Genomic DNA, 17,578 nt, shown 5'->3' with positions numbered 1-17,578 from the left:
CCAAAAACGAGTCTTGAAGAAGCCAACAAAGTATAAAGATTTCATATCTCATTGGGAGATCTTTTCCATATATTTTGTTTCCTTATTTTATTATTTTTTTTAGTCAATCTTTACGGGTTTTCTTCTTGATTCTTATTCAAACCGTAAGTTGAATAGGTAGGGGGAATTCTATAAATCATAAAATTCCCAATAGATCGAGACATTGAGAATTGATTAATAAAAAGATATTTTCTCTCAAAATCTCTCGTCCAGAATCCTAGTTTCCTGCTAGGATTTGTGCCTCTATAATTTCATTCATAGTGTTACTTTTTCGTGTGCTCTACATCGATTGGGGAGTTACACCCTATCTTAGGGGTATGATTATTAATCCCTAATCAATTTATTAAGTTGAGGAACCGATGATAGATCATGTGATGGAAAGGTAGATAATTCATTACTAATGTTAGTGGTCGTGAGTGTCACAAACTTTAATATAAAATTCATATAGTATAAAAAAAAATTAGAGATAAGATAGTTGAACTATATATCTTAATGGAAAATAAAGTTCACCGAGTACTATGTTAACAAATGAAACTAACTAAAAATGTAATAGAGACATTTTTTTTCATTTCGGGCCTTCTATAGTAGTAGAGTCATTTTCTTTTATAATAAAAATTAATATATTTTTTCACTCTTACTTTTTTTTAAAAAAAAAATTTAGGTCTTTCCCCTAAACTTTTTCCCATGGGCAGACCCAAGTGTATTGAAGGAGGGGCTTAAACCCTCGATGATTTTTTATTTTTATTTAGCTAAAACAAAGCTATGTGACATTTTTATGATAATGTAAGTAAGGATGAAATTGATGTAAATTACTCATTTTTTCAACTTCTAATATTTCTTTTATTTTTAATAAATTTCTCATGGAAATAACTATACTCATTCAAACATTATATATGTATGATAAGTAACCGAACATATTATGAGTTGAGTGACGAACCGAGCTTTGAACTGAGCTCGTTAGTTGTGTGTCGAACCCAGCTCACCTACAAAAACTAAGATATAGATTGAGCTTGAGCCTGCGAATAATTTTACTAGCCAAGCTTGACAATATTGGACTCGTTAGCTGCTTTTAATTTTATGGAGTAGTAATTATTTTAATGAAGTAGTTTTGGGGGTAAACGTACATTAAACGGTCAACTTGGGGTGGACGCCAAAGTCAATGTTTTAATTGTTTGAAACTGATATGTTAGAATATTTCATACTCCAATCAGTAACATATGATGTAGATTGTAGCGTGTGGGTCCAAATTTGATACTGTCTACCGTCCAATACAATACTATTACGAAGTTTTTTTCCAAGAATTATCGTAGGTGATGCCGATCAATTTTATTTTCTTCATATTTATTTTATACTATGAAATAATTTTATGAAATAATAAAAAAAAATATGATAGTATGAAATCTAAAATCATAAATATATAAAATAAAAAATTTATTAGCCTATTTCTATGAGACGGAAAGAGTATAAAAAATATAAAATCAAACAATTTTCAAAATAAAAAAATGTTCACCAATATATTAATCGGTGAATTTAGGAAAAAAAATAATATATATATATATATATATATATATATACACGTATTGCTATTAATATTATGTTAGTCTAAATTAATATACTTATGTTTGTTTTATGAATAGTAAAAATTTATAGATCAATACATTAATAGAATTTAAATTTTACTGTACAAAGTGTATTGATGTGCTAATGCAACTAATAATTACATATATATTATAAAAAAATAAGGTAAGCAAAGATAATAACATTTTATATTTACATGAATGTCATTGTATATTATTTTCATTTAATAATTACAAATACAATATTAAAATTCAATAAGGCAGTTTAATATTATAACGATAATTTACTGCTAAAAATTTTTTAATCAACCTCAACATGGTTATCATTTTGTGCATTTAATGCATAAGATTGTGTGGCCGATTTGTTTGCATCAATTTCCATAAGTCTCCATTTTTTTTAACTCGCGTATATAGACCAGTATTTCAAAAAGAATCATTCCTCCTTTCCTACGACATACTCCTACCTATGGGTGTCAAAACGGGTAGCGGGTATCAGGAAACCTAACCCGACCCGCTACCTGCCGGGTAGCGGGTATCCACTACCCGACGACAATGGGAAACGGGGCGGGATCGGGTAGTTTGTTTTAAATTATTGCGGGTATGGGTATACCCGCTACCCACGCGGGTATACCTGCTAGACCCGATAATACCTGTTATTTTTAGGATTAAGGTTTTCAAATATTTTATTTTAGTTAATTAGTTTCAAATTTATATACACTCCCCAATGATACACTTTATTTCCAATTATTTGGTGAAAGTAAAATTTTTATTAATTTAGTGTCTTTAGATTAGAGATTTAAAATATTTACACTTTTAGTTGAAGTTATTTATATTGGACTTTTTATGAAAGTGAATTATTTTTTATTTTATATTAAACTTTTGAGTGGTGATTTAATTTTGGACATGCTTATGTTTCTATCATATTTGCTTATTTGAAATTTGGATTTGCATTATATTTCATACGTAATCATATTATATTTAAGAGATGAGAAATTACCATATTTGTGCATAGCTAAAAATTATGCAAATACAACAAAGTAAAAAAAAACAAATCTAAAATCATAGTGTAGCAACTAGCAACAATCCCAAAATTCATTCTAGAATTTCAAACATGTACATAAAGTTATTGTATTAGATGACTAGGATTAACGATAAGGAAAAATTAAAAAGCATAATACCACTGAATAATACTCCATAATACATAATACACAATTCAAATTATGCCTACGGGTTTGGGTACCCGCAACTGTGGGTTTGGGATACCCGATACGGTATGGGTTACCCGTTTAACTATACGGGTCGGGATTGAGTAGTATAATATTGAAGTTTTTGGGTATGGGTACCTGCAAAATCGGGTTTGGGTACCCGCGGTTACCCGTTACGGGTACCCACAATTTTTCCCGTGGATTTCTCTCCCTCCAAGTCAATTACACCAATCCCATCATTTCCGTAATTATTTAAATTGGTACTCGGATATGGTAAATGCCATAATGTTAGGCAAGACTTTCATGTTAAAATAACATAAAAATATAGTATTTTCTAGACATTTACGGGAAGGGGAGTGATCAATTGTTAACTCATCCCTTAGAGCATCCGCAGCGGTGCTCTTAGTACCGTCTGTCCGTCCGTGCCGCTGAGCACCCGTCGTCCGTCCGCCGCTGCAGCTCGTCCGTCCGTGCCAGCGGCACGGACATGCTCTTAGCTAAGAGCACGTCCGTGCCGCTGAGCACCCATACGTGGCAACGTCTGATTGGCCAACGGCTAATTCGATTTTTTATATTTATTTTTTTAAAATTCGAAATTCATTTAAAAAAATGTTTTTAAATAAAAAAAAATATTTTTCCACTTCCCAAAAAATTATATTCGTTTTCTACCCACTTTTAATTTATTTTTCAATTTTTTTCCCCAAAATTCACATTTTCATCTATAAATACTTCCACTTCAACACAAAAAAAATCACATTCTCTCATCTTTTTTTTTTATCATCTACATTCTCTCATCTTTTTTCTCATATTCTCATCTTTGTAAGATTTTAATTATTTTTTTATTTTCTAGGATTTTAATTATGTATTTTTATTTTTAAAGATTTTAATTATGTAATTTTTATTTTTTAGGATTTTAATTATGTAATTTTTATTTTTGAATGTATTTTTATAATGTAGAAATGTTTTAATAATTGGAGTATTTAAATTGAATAATGGAATGGTGGGACCTTTGAGCTTGTCCTTAGCTAAGAGCACGGATGTGGGTGTTGTGCTCTTAGCTAAGGACAAGGAGTAAAAGTGGGTCCGGGCCCAAATCCGTGCTCTTATCTAAGAGCACGGATGGGGATGCTCTTAGTTGCTAACTACAACCAATTTAAGACCATAAGATTTTAAAAATCTTGTGGTCTACAATTTGCCATGTGTAATTTCGTTTTTTATTTTTTAATATTAAAAAGATAATAGCAATGATCAAATTTAGGGTTTACAAATACAATGTCAATACAGTGTATGAAATACATCAACACCAAGATATAATAATGTCAACACAATTTCATATTTGACATTTTACAAGCATAATATTGACATATTATGTAAGGTGTATTGACATAAATCTGTTCGTAAAAAATACGAAAATTCAAAAAAAAAAAGTTTAAATTTTTTTCAAATTTTAACGTCGAAACATATGCATGTAGTATATCATTGGAATCCTTATAAAATTATCTTTAATTTAATACTCCCTCCGTCCCGCTTAAGATGACACGTTTTCCTTTTTAGTTTGTCCCAACTAAGATGACACATTTCCTTTTTTGGTAAGTTTCTCTCTCCAATTAATACACCCAACCACTTTTTCTCACTCATATTAAAATATTCATCTTTCTTTATCTCTCTACTTTAATACCTACACACACCTTCTCTCTCTCCAATTAAACACTTTAACCAATAACTCCTAAAATTCCGTGCCGGCTAAGCAATGTGTCATCTTAGCCGGGACGGAGGGAGTATATGTTATATGAATTTAAAGTTTTGGGATTTCTTTTAAAAGTTAGTTATAACTAACTTGACATTAATACCCCTATTTATTTTTATTGGAATTAATCTTATAGCCTTATTGACGTTTTTTGTTGATCGTATTGACATTTCGTGGTTGATGATCTAGGCCTTTAATTTGAATATCTAATGACTATTATTGAGTTGTAGTTAGCAATTAAGCATTGAGTTAGCAATATAACACTCCTCTTTACGGGAAATATTTAAAATATTACTCCCTCCGTTTCGCTATAGTTGAGGCGGAACTTTTGGGCACAAAGTTTTAGAAATGAATATTGGGTGTGTTAAATAAATAGATAAAAAAGTAAGAAAGAGGAAAAGGTAGAGAGAATAAAGTATAAAGTGAATTAAGTAGAGAGAATAAAGTAAGAGAGAGTAAAGTAAGAAAGAGAAAAAAGTTACCAAATATGGAAATGACTCAACTATGAAGAAACTTCCGAAATGGTAAAATGACTCAACTATGGCGAAACGGAGGGAGTAGTAACCAATGCTAAAAATAGATTATAGGCAAAAAATTATAACTATTTAAGCCCTAACTATTTAAATAGCTAGGGCACGACTTCCAATGCATCTTTTAACGGTTGGAGGCGATTTTTAGAGAGAGAAAGAGGCTTGGAGTCCATTTTTGGGAGGAAGAAGAAGAAGTTTGAGGGTAATTCTTCACTAATCTTGCCCATATGGTAGCATTTACTTGTTTTCTTGTATTGTTGCCCACTATGAGTGGCTAAATTTTAGGGATTACTCCTAGTTAGTTAGAGAAGCTTGTAAATATGAATCCATGATTGTGTTTTGATTGATTTTCATATTTTGGTTCTTGTCTATGTGTTTACTTTAATCCGTGTTGGGTTTTGCTAACAAACTTAATCCGGTAATGGCTTTAACTTCAATGTCTCTTAAACTTGAAGTAGGGAGCTAACATAGATAAGAAACTAGGCTAAAACTGATCGGGGGATAGTCCGTGTGGATCTTATGTGTTGAACGTATGTAGAAACCAATCCCGGGCTTATTATGCGACTATAGGAGTGAGGGATTGGTGAGTAGAGCCTAGGAGACGTGATCAACTTATCTTAGGTGTAAAATTCCACGATCAATGATCAGCTGCGTGAGAGCGTAAAATCAACACGATCCCGATAAATATTGGAAACTAATTAGGCTTTAGGATTCATGTGAATAAGCAACACGAAACAAGCTAGGAGTAGTCTTCCCTCTTTATCGTGATTCCCTTGTATTTTTCCTTCTCGTTTCGTCTTTCACTCGACTATATATCAAAAATACAAAATCAAACTATTTTACTGCTTTTTAGTTAGATTTACTAGTTTTAGCAATTAATCTCCTTCCTGTGGGTTCGACACCTTGTTTTGTGTACTTAAATTCCACCTTAAAAAACACAACACCGATCGGCCCTATCCTTTTTATTTATTTTTTTAATTCCATTTTATCAACTATAAACACCCCACTGCTGGACCAAGCCATGGTGTCACTAGCGAGTCCCACTATAAGGGTGTCCCTCACGGCTACGTTGGCCATCTTCGGGCATTTGTTGACATGCTCTAAAAAGAAGCCCATAATCGACTCCAGCATGATATGATCGAAGAAATTTGGGCACACAGGTGTAGAGGCACTTATGCTAAATTCTAGTATTATTTAAATTTGTATCTCGTTGTAATCTTTTTTTTAATATTATAATGCAACGAAGATTTACATATTAATATTTTTGCATTTAAATTTATTTAATTTGATAACATATTAAATATAGAAGTATATAAAAAAATTAAAATAAAATAGATAATGATGATGTGGAAATGAAATAAAAGTGGGATAAGCCCTTTGGAAGAGCCCTTTTATTGTAGGAAGATAGACTCATAAGTAAAATGCTAATGTAAAAATAATAAAAATAAACGAAGGGCCCTATAGAAGAGCCCTACCATCAATGCTCTTACTATAGAAAAAATAAAAAAACAAAAACGAAAAAATAGGCTATTCTAGGATCATAAGTGTGGGGGGAGCAAACTACATCCCTCCCTTGTCAGAGAGTAAACAAGAGTTGCTACTATATATATATTGGCTATTCCAATCGGAGAGTATCCAAGAGTAAAATCGTGAGGGCTTTGCCAAAATTAGATAATATCATACTAATGTGGATTTCAGATGTGCACTTATCAGAGCCCTGGTTCAAAGGCTACGCCTTTAATTTGTGGCTCGGGGTTCGGTTGCGCTTGCAAGTTCTTTGATGTCTTTGTGTGAACTCGACCAATACCTGGGGTGACCTGTATGTGATCTTAGTCTTAATTTAAGGAGTGAATTGTGGAGGAGAAAATCATATCCCTCAGTAGTGAACGAGAATTACAAGTACGTATATATTCGGAGAACGCTGTTTATATAATATTGCTTGAAGCGAAAGGTTTGATTTTGTTTAGCATCAATTAAATAAATCTGAAAACTAGGAGTACTACACTACTACTAGTAGAACTCTATCAATGGTAGTTGGAGTTGCTACCGGTAGGGTGGTTGTTGGGGTACCGCTGATGGTAGGCGGCGATCCCAAGCACGGGAAATCACAAATGCAATTGCAACAATTATTCATCAGTTCCATAAAAAATAAAATATTTTCTTCTTAAAACTATTATACTGTATTAAAAATAAAATATATCATCTCTACTTTTTTCTTTTTCTTACTCTAATATCTCTTCGATAACTCGCAAAACAACACTACATAAAATCATGCATCAAAAATCAAATGTTTCATATTTAACAGGATAGAGGATAGAGGGAATACAATATAGGGTGGCCTTGATTTTTTTTTTAAAGATACGATGAATACTTTGTTGAATAATAGCTTTATTCAGTTTTTAGGTATATTATTCAATTAATTTGTAACAATTCTTCAATTTGCGATCTTAGTTCCGACAGAATTGATGCTCTTAATTTATATTGCGTAGATCATTCAAATTTGGGCTTTTTAATGATTTTTTAATACTATATAGTATAACAAACGACGCCCGTATCCAGGCAGAGTCTTTAACTCTTGAGAAAAAGGGCCTTGATGAGAAAAACAAAGTGTTCTATCATATAGGACATAAAAATTGTATAGAATGGTAGACACACTTTAACAATATCGAATACAAAAAAAAACAGAAAACAAAAAAAAAAAGAAAACATCCTAAGCCCATGGAAATCACGAAAATAAAAACATATAGGCTGGGCCTCGTTAAAACCTCCATTGGGTAGGGAAAAGAGTACCTTTATTTAAACACTTAAGTGAAATAGTAGACTCCAAATAAAAGACTCAAACCTATATTGAAGACACATGTTTCATGATTTGTAAACTTAAGCCCCCGGTGCGGCTATGTTAAGCATTTTGTGTGCAGCATCCAAATCGTCGTGCAGAGATCTCATCAGCATAGGATATTTGCTCAGGGCATCACCCTGCAAAAAAATCATGACATAATTAACATAAGTAATAAATTGTGTATTTAATCATAGTATATATTAAGATATAGAAATGAGATAAGATGGTTTGGCATCTGAAATTCTTTAAAATTGTATATTTAAATTCACTAATTTTGCATCTTAAAAGATAAATAGGTAGAAGCAAAATTTCAAAGGAGGATCAGGAAATCATATGGTTAGATGATGCATCAAATAATATACTAATAAATGAAATAATAGTGTAGTACCTGTTTAAATTCCTTATTTGTGTCGGAGTACGTATATTTCCCATTTCGTTTAATCTTAACTTTCCCACTTGAGATCCCGAATGCTAAAGATAAGTTGTTGGCGAGTCTCGGGAACCTGTTGCAATAACAACACATAAGTAATGCCATGCAAGAAGGCTAACTATATACTATATGGTTTAATAACTATATTAAATTACTAATTAATTTAATTGCTTTAAAAAAGTGGAGTACCAGGTAAGAAGAAGTTTGAGCGGAGAAACTCCAATAACACTCAATGCCATCATTGCCCATTTACGAATTGCAATAACCCACTTAGGAAGAGAGCACCACTCCATAGTAAAAAACCTCCATGATTGCTGATGAGGCTGTAGAAAGCGAATGTTATATTCTAATCGAATTTTGGCATATTCATTATAATCTCTATTAAATCAGGCATATTCATAGCCACACGTCTATTTCATCTCTACATTTATAAGTAATCCCTAAATAGTGGAGTGTAGTGGTATTTAATCAAGTCCTTAATAAACGAAATGAGATGTGTAATTAATGAAGTGAGAGATGGAGTGTGTAATAAATGAAATGAGATGGTGGAGTGAGATGATAGAGTGTGTAATAAATGAAGTGAGATGATGAAGTATGTAATAAATGAAGTGAGTTGGTTGAAGGTGGGTCTCTCTTTGACTTTTTGGTTTTTTATTTTTGTTTAGATTTATTTTAATATAGATAATAGCATTTGGGTGTAATTTTAGTGAATAATGGGGTAAAATTTTATGTGCAAATATGGTAAATTCTAAATGTTACTCCAAATGTGGGACGGACTTTTATGGCAAAATATTACTACAAATCTGGGACGGAGGGAGTAATATTCGATCCCAACAATTTATGAAATAATGCAATACCTCTTGTAGTTTCTCAACCATTCGCAAACGACCCTCCAAAATTTTTTTAAACTTGGTCCATATTTCTTTGCATTTCAATGGGGTGATCAAAGTCATTCGAAGAGGGACCTATATTAGTATCACAAAAGGATTGAATTATAGAATATCAAATTAATTCTAGTAAAAATTAGTGATGGAGGTCAGGGTTTGTAAAATTACTAACATTTTTCCATTTTAGTGAAGAAAAAATCCCACAGCCGCTTTTTGCATCCTTAGGCAGCTCAGAACGTAGCGCTGTCTGTACGACGTCGTATGTATCATCTAAACGTATCACAGCCATTGTCGACAACGTATCCAAACACTGCATGCACATATACGTACACAAAATATATACTACTAATAAAATCTCAAAGTAAAAAAGTAAACATAAAAACTTAAAACAAATTTATAAAAGAGATGATGATATTAATACGGAGTATATAAATAAATTACCTCAACGTAGGCCTCCTCCATAGTCAGCGTCCTGCCATCGTCCTTTGGTGCTATAGCAGTAATGAACCTGAAATTATAAGTAATTTGGGTTCAAACGTAGATAAATTAATTACCCCTATAGTTTGTGCATACTATTAATTAACCTTTCTTTCATGAGTTCCTCGACTTTATCAGATTCATCTTTCACAATGTTCACCACTATGTCTCTAGCGTGTGTCTCTAAATCAGTTACAATTTGTTCATTCTTCGTTCCAAATACACCAACAGCCGCCAATTTGACTTTCTCATTCTCACTCTTTACCAAACTTCTAATACTATTCCATTTGTCCGTCTCCGGCCCACCCTTATCTTTTAAAACTGCAATCACTTTTTTAGTAAAGCCAGTGGAGAGTTCATCCTGCATATACATCATCATCACCATCATCCTCGTCAGATATATATGTTTTACTATTATACAGATAAATTACATAAAATTTGGACAAATTCTGATTTGCACACAACATCTGTTTCACTACTATTAATAATTTATACCCATAGCTGATTCAGTGTACAGTTTCTTATTTCATGGAGAAGTTGTTCGCGCACAGTTGAAGCTTCCTCCTTCCAATTTGCCTCCTCTATGGTAGCATATTCTGAAAATTAAATAACATATATATAAAGTGCAAACATTAAAAATGAATAATATATGTGGCATTTAATTATGGTGCACCTGAACATTGCAGATCAAACTGCAGCACACAAGAGTCATAGCATGTCTGATATGACTCAAATGCAGACAGTGGAAAATTCTGTCTGCGTGCTTTGAGTTGAGTCGTGAAGCTTAGCAGTGTCTCGGATCGAAGATGATCTAACGTATAGTTGTAAGCAGGATAGACCACCTAATTTATTTACCACGATTAAATAAAGAGAATAATATTAGAGTGAGTGTTTAGAGTTCATATTATGCATACCAAACATAGTCCATATCTGATGAAAAGCATACCTGTAATGCTTTTAACTTCAGATCTTGGCGTTTAGAGCTTCTGGCTTCGTGTACTTGTTGATCATACCCTCCTTTAGTACTACTTTCAAAATTCATAGTTTCCTTATCGTATCTATCAAAAGCAAAAAATATTAATATTACTGCATCATGAATTGCTTTTTTCATTATATAATGAAAAGAGTTCGAATAAAAAAAAATTAATTAATTTAGCTTACTCGGAGAGATACTTAGCCAAGATAGAGTTTGTTTTCGCACCGAAGTCAATCACAAGTTTAATTTTTGCACTTTTTTCTATTTCTAACCATTCCTGCACAAATTTAAAGGGATTAGTAAGTGATGAAAATATCCATTTTGATATTGTATACATTAAAAAGGCATAATTGACTTTTTTTATCTTTACATATATTACGATTATATAAACGTAGAGTTTTGATCTATGTAAAACTCATTCTTAATACAAAAATACAGAACCAAGCATACATAGGTCATTTTTAGGTCATCGTAAGCTTATTTTTATGTCATTATAATTAGAATGACATATAAGGATCTTAACATGACCTCAAACCCAAATTTTATAATATGACCTAAAACTGCTTTATAATGACCCACTGTGTTTTTCTTTAATTATTGACCATTAGATTGAAAAATCTCATGGTCTGGATTTTGTGTTGAGATGCATTTTTGTATTGATCATTTTCCTATAATACCAAATTAAATAGTTTATATAATCGCAAGAAGAGATGCATAAATTAATTAAGAAGCAAATTAAAGTAAAACCTGGTCAGACTGAAAGAGCCTCAACTTGTCCATGGCAATCTCTTCACATCGCATTGTGGCAACCATGAGCTGAAAAAGCAGTTGTATTATGCATTATACCATTTAGAAAAAGACATGTACAGAATTAATTAATAGTACTTCAAATTAACTAATCCTAAATAATTATTTGACTAACCCTGTAAGGTGGAGCTTTGAAGCCTTTAATTTCTTTGATAATATCCCATGTTTTCTTGGCACTGCTGAGAGAAATTTTTGATGTAGAGAGATCAAGATTATGGGAGATTAATTGCTTTTGGAGTTGGACCACCTGCAATGGATCGATCGAATACATTTAATACTCATTATTGATGTGTATATTAGTGAATAATTGAAGGAATAAATATAATTAGTCGTAATAAAACCTCTTCGTCAAACTCATGTCTTATATGCTCATAATTGGACAACACGGTAACCTCCACCTTAAATTAACAAACAAGAAAGAAAAATTTAGTACTACTACTATAGTTCTTATATCTAATTAAACACGAACTATACACGTATACAAATTCATAATTTCTTCTGTGAATGAGAGATGAACGAATAAAGCAACTGGGTTAAAATCCTATTAGAGGGAATTAATCTTTCATCTCTTATTACTTAAAGTTACGTGTGTATGCATGAGTGATTTATATTTATAATTTATGCATGATTCTAATTTATCGGGTTAAATCCAACTATTGTTTACTATGCACTATATTATATGTGTGCTTTCTTTAGTTTTTGTTACATTGAAGATGTCAGTGAGTAGAGTGCCCTCGTTGCCTGGGGGCTTGGGAACCGCTTCCCAAATCTGCAGTGACGGCCAAGAAAAAAAGGAGAGGTCATTAGACAAATGAAAGAAAATCATTTCAATTACAATTATATGTTAAACACAAATTGCATAAATTGAAACTGTACCATGTGAAAAATTTCTAAGAATTTTTTTACATTGCTACAAAAAAAACTAGAATCTACAAAGTCCTAAATCCTACTAATATATTTACCTTCTCGATATCCTCCTTCAAATTACGCTTTAATAATTCCGAGGGGGTCTACATAAATAAATAAATTAATGCATAAAATCATAATTAAAGAAAACTAAAAACACATATAGTATGAATTAAATTTAATCCTGCAATTAGACATCACATACCCCAGTCTTGTTGTTGCCGTCGCGTACCACAAAATGAAGGGTTGTTTTCTCAAGACTATACAAGGATAATGATAGCATAGCCTATATACCAAGAATATTAATTACTATCATTTATTATGGAGTATTATTAGCAAACTAAGTAATTAATCTTGCATTTCGACTATCGCATAGTACGTAGTAGTGTACTAAATATAAAAACATTTTTAGTACCTCAAAAACGGTCTTCAAAAGAGGCCTATTCGCAGCGTGCTCGCGGCCGACATCACTCCACCACCTATATATATTTATAAATATATCAATACTAAATTAAATATAGTTGATTGAGTATGAGTTTATTTGCGAAATTAATTAATCTGGTCGAAGAAATTAAAATACATGTTTATGATGACAGTGTGAGCAATTGCTATAGCAAACAAGGCGCTTTGCTTCTCAAATGCTGTATCATCCTGAAATAATCATAATCGATGGAAAGCTTTATTTAGTAAATTAAGATATATAGTGTAGAAAGATTAATGATTAATTAAATTTAAATACTAACCTCTCCCTTCTCTTTACCATCTGTACCCTCCAAATCTAGCACCACAGTTAAGGGTTCAGTATGAGGAGCTTTTGCTATCCATATCCCATTCGTTGTCTTGCTCCTACAAAAAAACCTTTTTTTAAATACTACTACTATGAATAAATAAATATATTTGTATTTATTACTATCAATTTAAGAATAAGAAGTAGACGACCAAACTAACCTTCCAGTTTGTGCATTCATTTCCCTAAAGTTTGTACGGAATAGATGATTCAACAAAGTACTTTTTCCTGCACCAAAATAAGTGGAGTAGCTTTTAATGTATGCGCACCTACGCTGGTGTAGATGGCCTTAGCCTCCAAATGTTAGCTTACTTATTTAATCTATCAATCTAATCACATACTCAGGCCAGAAATCATACCACTGGACTGCGGGCCGACGATGGCAATGACCGGAATTGAGGCGGCAGCGCCTCGGATGAAGTCCTCGAAACCCGACTCATTGAAATCTCCGTCGCCATTAATCAATTCCGTCGGATGAGAATTTTTTTGTAGAGAATTAGGCCAAGTAGCCATGTTGAGTTAGAAAAATATAACACACTGTTCATAAATTTATAAAGTTTTAAATCGAGGTCGATGCAAGTGGTGGGGATATGTTTGACTTGTACATTCAAATAGTTGAAAAATGGGGCCAAATTTGACACGGAATATAATAGTGTTAAGACTCTGTTTACCTACCTCAATCTAAACTATATACTTTGACTCGTTTAGGGGTATGATTATTAATCCCTACTCAATTTATTAAGTGGAGGAAGCTATGATAGATCATGTGATAGAAAGGTAGATAATTCATTACTAGTCGTGAGTGTCACAAATTTTAATATAAAATTAATACTAGTATATAGATGATTGAACTATCTTAGTGGAAAATAAAGTTCACGGAGTGCAATTTTTTTTATGGACGTATCATAGAATACGTTAGTATTGATTGCGGACGAACTGACTAGTATGGAGTAACTAATTTGATATGGGTTACAATACGAAGCTTATGGCTATAAATGAAGATTTAATTTTTGTAAATGGTACAAATTCTATATGAAAGCAAATGGTTGGAGGAGGTTCAGTCAACACAATATTGCGAATACTTATTTTTCAAGAATTTTCACATAATGTTACGCGTCTATGAACTTTCTTCTTTTCCTAGAAATGTTTGTTCATAAATTATAAATGGGTAGTGATAAATACAAATGCATAATCGAATTTTTTTTCAACATTTTATATTAAAATTAAATTATAGATTAATTTTCCAAGCGTACACAATACCACGTAATAATGTCACACGTAAATAGGGATGTCAATCGGGCCGGCCCATCGGGTTTCGGGCCAACCATACTCGGGTTGCGGGTCAATCGGGTGCGGGCTTGCCGGGTTGTGATTTCTTTCGGGTTGTAAAAGTTCGGCCCTAACCCTAAAAGCTCGGGTTTCGGGCTAGCCCGACGGGTTAATCGGGTTGCTACCGATAAGGTTAAGGCTCGAACAATTCAATAAATAATGATGAAAATTAGTTATATTTATAAAATATAAAATATTTAATTATGATAAATTTGACATATATGCTTAAATTCAATCATAAAATACTAATATTTGTGATATTTCGTGAAATTTTAATGCATGTTAAAAATTTTAATATTCTTTTAGTGAGATTAATTTATTTAACAATTATTATATTAATAAAAATTCAATATATAATTTATATATTTACCATAAAATTGAAAGTTATCTTTTTTTAGACCATGTCATAAAATTAGTCAACGAAGGGTCGAATTAGGAGTGAAAAATTGAAAAATATAAAGTTTATCGGGGTATCGGGCTAGCCCATCGGGTTTTCGGGTCTGGCCCTAACGGGTTGCGGGTTAATCGGGTGCGGGCTTATCGGGTTTTATTTTTATCGGGCTAGAAATTTCCGACCCTAACCCTACAAATTTAGCGGGCTATTCAGGCCAGCCCACGGGTTGCGGGCTACATTGACATCCCTACACGTAAACGTAACTAACTTTAATTCTTCTTTTTTCTAGAATTTTCCATTTATTATAATTTATACATAAAAATTAGAAACACATAACACGCATTACGTCAACAAATCATGACATTCAGATTGATTGAAACCTAGATTTGCCAAAGTAATAAAGTAGTAGTAGTAAAAGATACAAGTATATATTAAAATATAGGTTAAAAAATCTATTATTTTAATCATCTTGATTAATTAAGTTCTCGTAACTGTCCACCAAATTCATGAGCACCATCCAATTTTCATCATTCTATTTCTATATGTTCCAAAAAATATTTGGAATTGGAATATAATTCTATATCAATAAGTACAAATTTATCAATACACATAAAAAATATTTGGAATTGGAATATAATTCTATATCAATAAGTACAAATTTATCAATACACATAACTTTAAATTTAATTTCATGAAATCGCAATTACAATATAATTTTAGTTACATTATACCAATCATTATAAATTTAAAATCAGACAAAATTGAATAAAGTGCGGAGGTTTATTGTTCTTGAACTGTATTCATTGGCCCAAAATTACTTTGGTTTACAATGAATTATCATGTACTACTAAATAGGCCTTCAATTCATATATCTACTCGAACTTTTCTTATGATAATGAGATAAAAATGCTTAAATCATTGGATGAAATCATTGAAGAAAGATATAGAGAAAAAGTATGTAAAGTAAGAAAGGAGAGAAAAAGTGGATAAAATATGAAAATGAAACTTTTCATCTTTTGCAATGAGACTATATTTGGATGTATCCTAAAGGGATATTGGCATCTATTATCACGAAACTTTAAAAAAATTGAGATTTTCCCATGAATTTTAAAATTGGCAAATAATATCATGAACTTTATCTTGGGTTTGTTTTTTCCCAGGAATGAAAAAATTAATGTTATTTCAATAGATTGAAGAACAATTTTTGAGGGTGTGCTTCAAGAAAAACTATTTTCAAATATTGAAAAACTCGAAACTTTCTAAATTGTAGTCGAGAAATTACGAAAAAAATTATTTGTGGGAATTTTTTCATTCGTGGGAAAAAATAAACACGTGGTAAAGTTCGTGATATTATTAGCCAATTTTAAAGTTCGTGGGAAAAATCAAATTTTTTGAAAATTTCATGATATAGATGTCAATATCCATATCCTAAAATGATGAAAAGAGAATGTTTTCCAATGACACGGTTGAGGAGTAAAATTTGTTAAACAGGCCTAGCATTTAATAGACCAATTAAACAGGACTATTATTGAATACTACTCTCAGTCCCTGAATACTTTACACACTTCACTTTTTCCATTTTTGGTAGTGGACCTCATAATTCACTAACTCATTCTTACTTACATTTATTATAAAACTAATACTTTAAAAGTAGGACTCACAGACCAACTTTTTCAACACACTTTCCGTTACATTTTTTAAAATTTGTGTCGGGTCAAACCGTGTCAATAAATGGGAGACGGAGGGATTAAAATACAACTTCAAACATATTAAACGGGACTATTATTGAATACAATTTCAAACATATTTAATCGTTGCTCTTTCTCCCTCTACACCCCAATTCCATCGGTCATCTACCTCTTTCTCTTCACTAATTCCCAACTCACAATTTGTCCCCAAATTGAAAAGGAAATATCCCTAGATTAGAGGAAGACACAGCGGCGCCCAACCTTCGCCATCCGCCGATCACCGCTCTCCGGTCGGCGTCTTCCTCGCACCACCGCCGTCGGGAAGGTGAGGAGACATCGCCTCTCTGCCTACGCACACGGACAGTTGCTAAGTCCCTGACTCCTCTCTCTAACTCTCTAAGGTTTGGAGTTTTGTTATTCTACGCACCATCATTTTAGCATTTGAGAGATGTTGGTGTTATGTAATCTAAAGCTTGAGAGGGATTAAAGTCTTCTGTTCCAATCCCGTTCCTCAAGTACTTATGGTTTGGAAAGAAAAGTATTAGAATTAAAGGTGCTATTGTTCTATCAATTTATTTTTAGTAAGTGTTGATTTCCTAACATGCTTGATAAGAAGTTGTGGTGAAGGGGTTTACCTTGACGCTTCTTCTGTAGTTAAAAGAAAATCATAGCAACTTCTCCTCAAAGCTTCACCCTCTCACTTGGTTCCTCTTTAGAATTGATTGGAAGTGGTGAAAGGGAAAGTGTGAAACTGAAAGGAAACATATGTGTACATATATATTGGAATCTGTTGCGAATATGATCAAAAATTGCAAGGCTGGAAAACTGCAGCCTCTTGTCTTTTGTTGAGGACTTGATGGCTGTTATTTGTAGTACATGCACAAAGATATCTTTGATGATCTTCATCCTACTTTTATCTATTTGTTTTGTTTTTAGTCTGTTGTATAAGCACTCTTGCAT

At 32.3% G+C, this 17,578-nt stretch overlaps 1 protein-coding gene across 1 annotated transcript; it reads right to left on the bottom strand.

The window, feature by feature from the left end:
- Nucleotides 1-7,692: 7,692 nt before the first annotated feature.
- On the bottom strand, nt 7,693-17,360 carry LOC125205560 (protein ROOT HAIR DEFECTIVE 3 homolog 2-like). The gene is made up of 23 exons (XM_048104590.1): nt 17,254-17,360; nt 13,567-13,744; nt 13,369-13,435; nt 13,164-13,266; nt 13,001-13,071; nt 12,836-12,899; nt 12,626-12,706; nt 12,477-12,524; nt 12,221-12,283; nt 11,856-11,912; nt 11,630-11,761; nt 11,455-11,523; nt 10,893-10,984; nt 10,678-10,789; nt 10,405-10,573; nt 10,227-10,327; nt 9,839-10,092; nt 9,696-9,762; nt 9,427-9,564; nt 9,225-9,332; nt 8,557-8,690; nt 8,326-8,440; nt 7,693-8,074 (listed from the first exon to the last, which is right to left on the bottom strand). Exons 2-23 carry the CDS (start codon nt 13,718-13,720, stop codon nt 7,976-7,978), a joined length of 2,298 nt encoding a protein of 765 aa, XP_047960547.1. The 5' UTR covers nt 13,721-13,744; nt 17,254-17,360; the 3' UTR covers nt 7,693-7,975.
- Between the last annotated feature and the right edge of the window lie 218 nt (nt 17,361-17,578).

This window comes from Salvia hispanica, chromosome 2, assembly GCF_023119035.1.
Source record: "Salvia hispanica cultivar TCC Black 2014 chromosome 2, UniMelb_Shisp_WGS_1.0, whole genome shotgun sequence".
Taxonomy (NCBI): domain Eukaryota; kingdom Viridiplantae; phylum Streptophyta; class Magnoliopsida; order Lamiales; family Lamiaceae; genus Salvia; species Salvia hispanica.
This window is presented reverse-complemented; position numbering and strand designations above follow the sequence as displayed.

What these genes read in the sequence shown, in the direction of transcription:
- LOC125205560 (XM_048104590.1), bottom strand. Translation starts at nt 13,720, where the DNA reads ATGGCTACTTGGCCTAATTCTCTACAAAAAAATTCTCATCCGACGGAA. An exon ending in TGAAGGAGGATATCGAGAAG is followed by an intron (nt 12,284 to 12,476) that starts GTAAATATATTA and finishes CCGTCACTGCAG; the next exon opens with ATTTGGGAAGCGGTTCCCAA. An exon ending in TGAAGTTAAAAGCATTACAG is followed by an intron (nt 10,574 to 10,677) that starts GTATGCTTTTCA and finishes TAAATAAATTAG; the next exon opens with GTGGTCTATCCTGCTTACAA.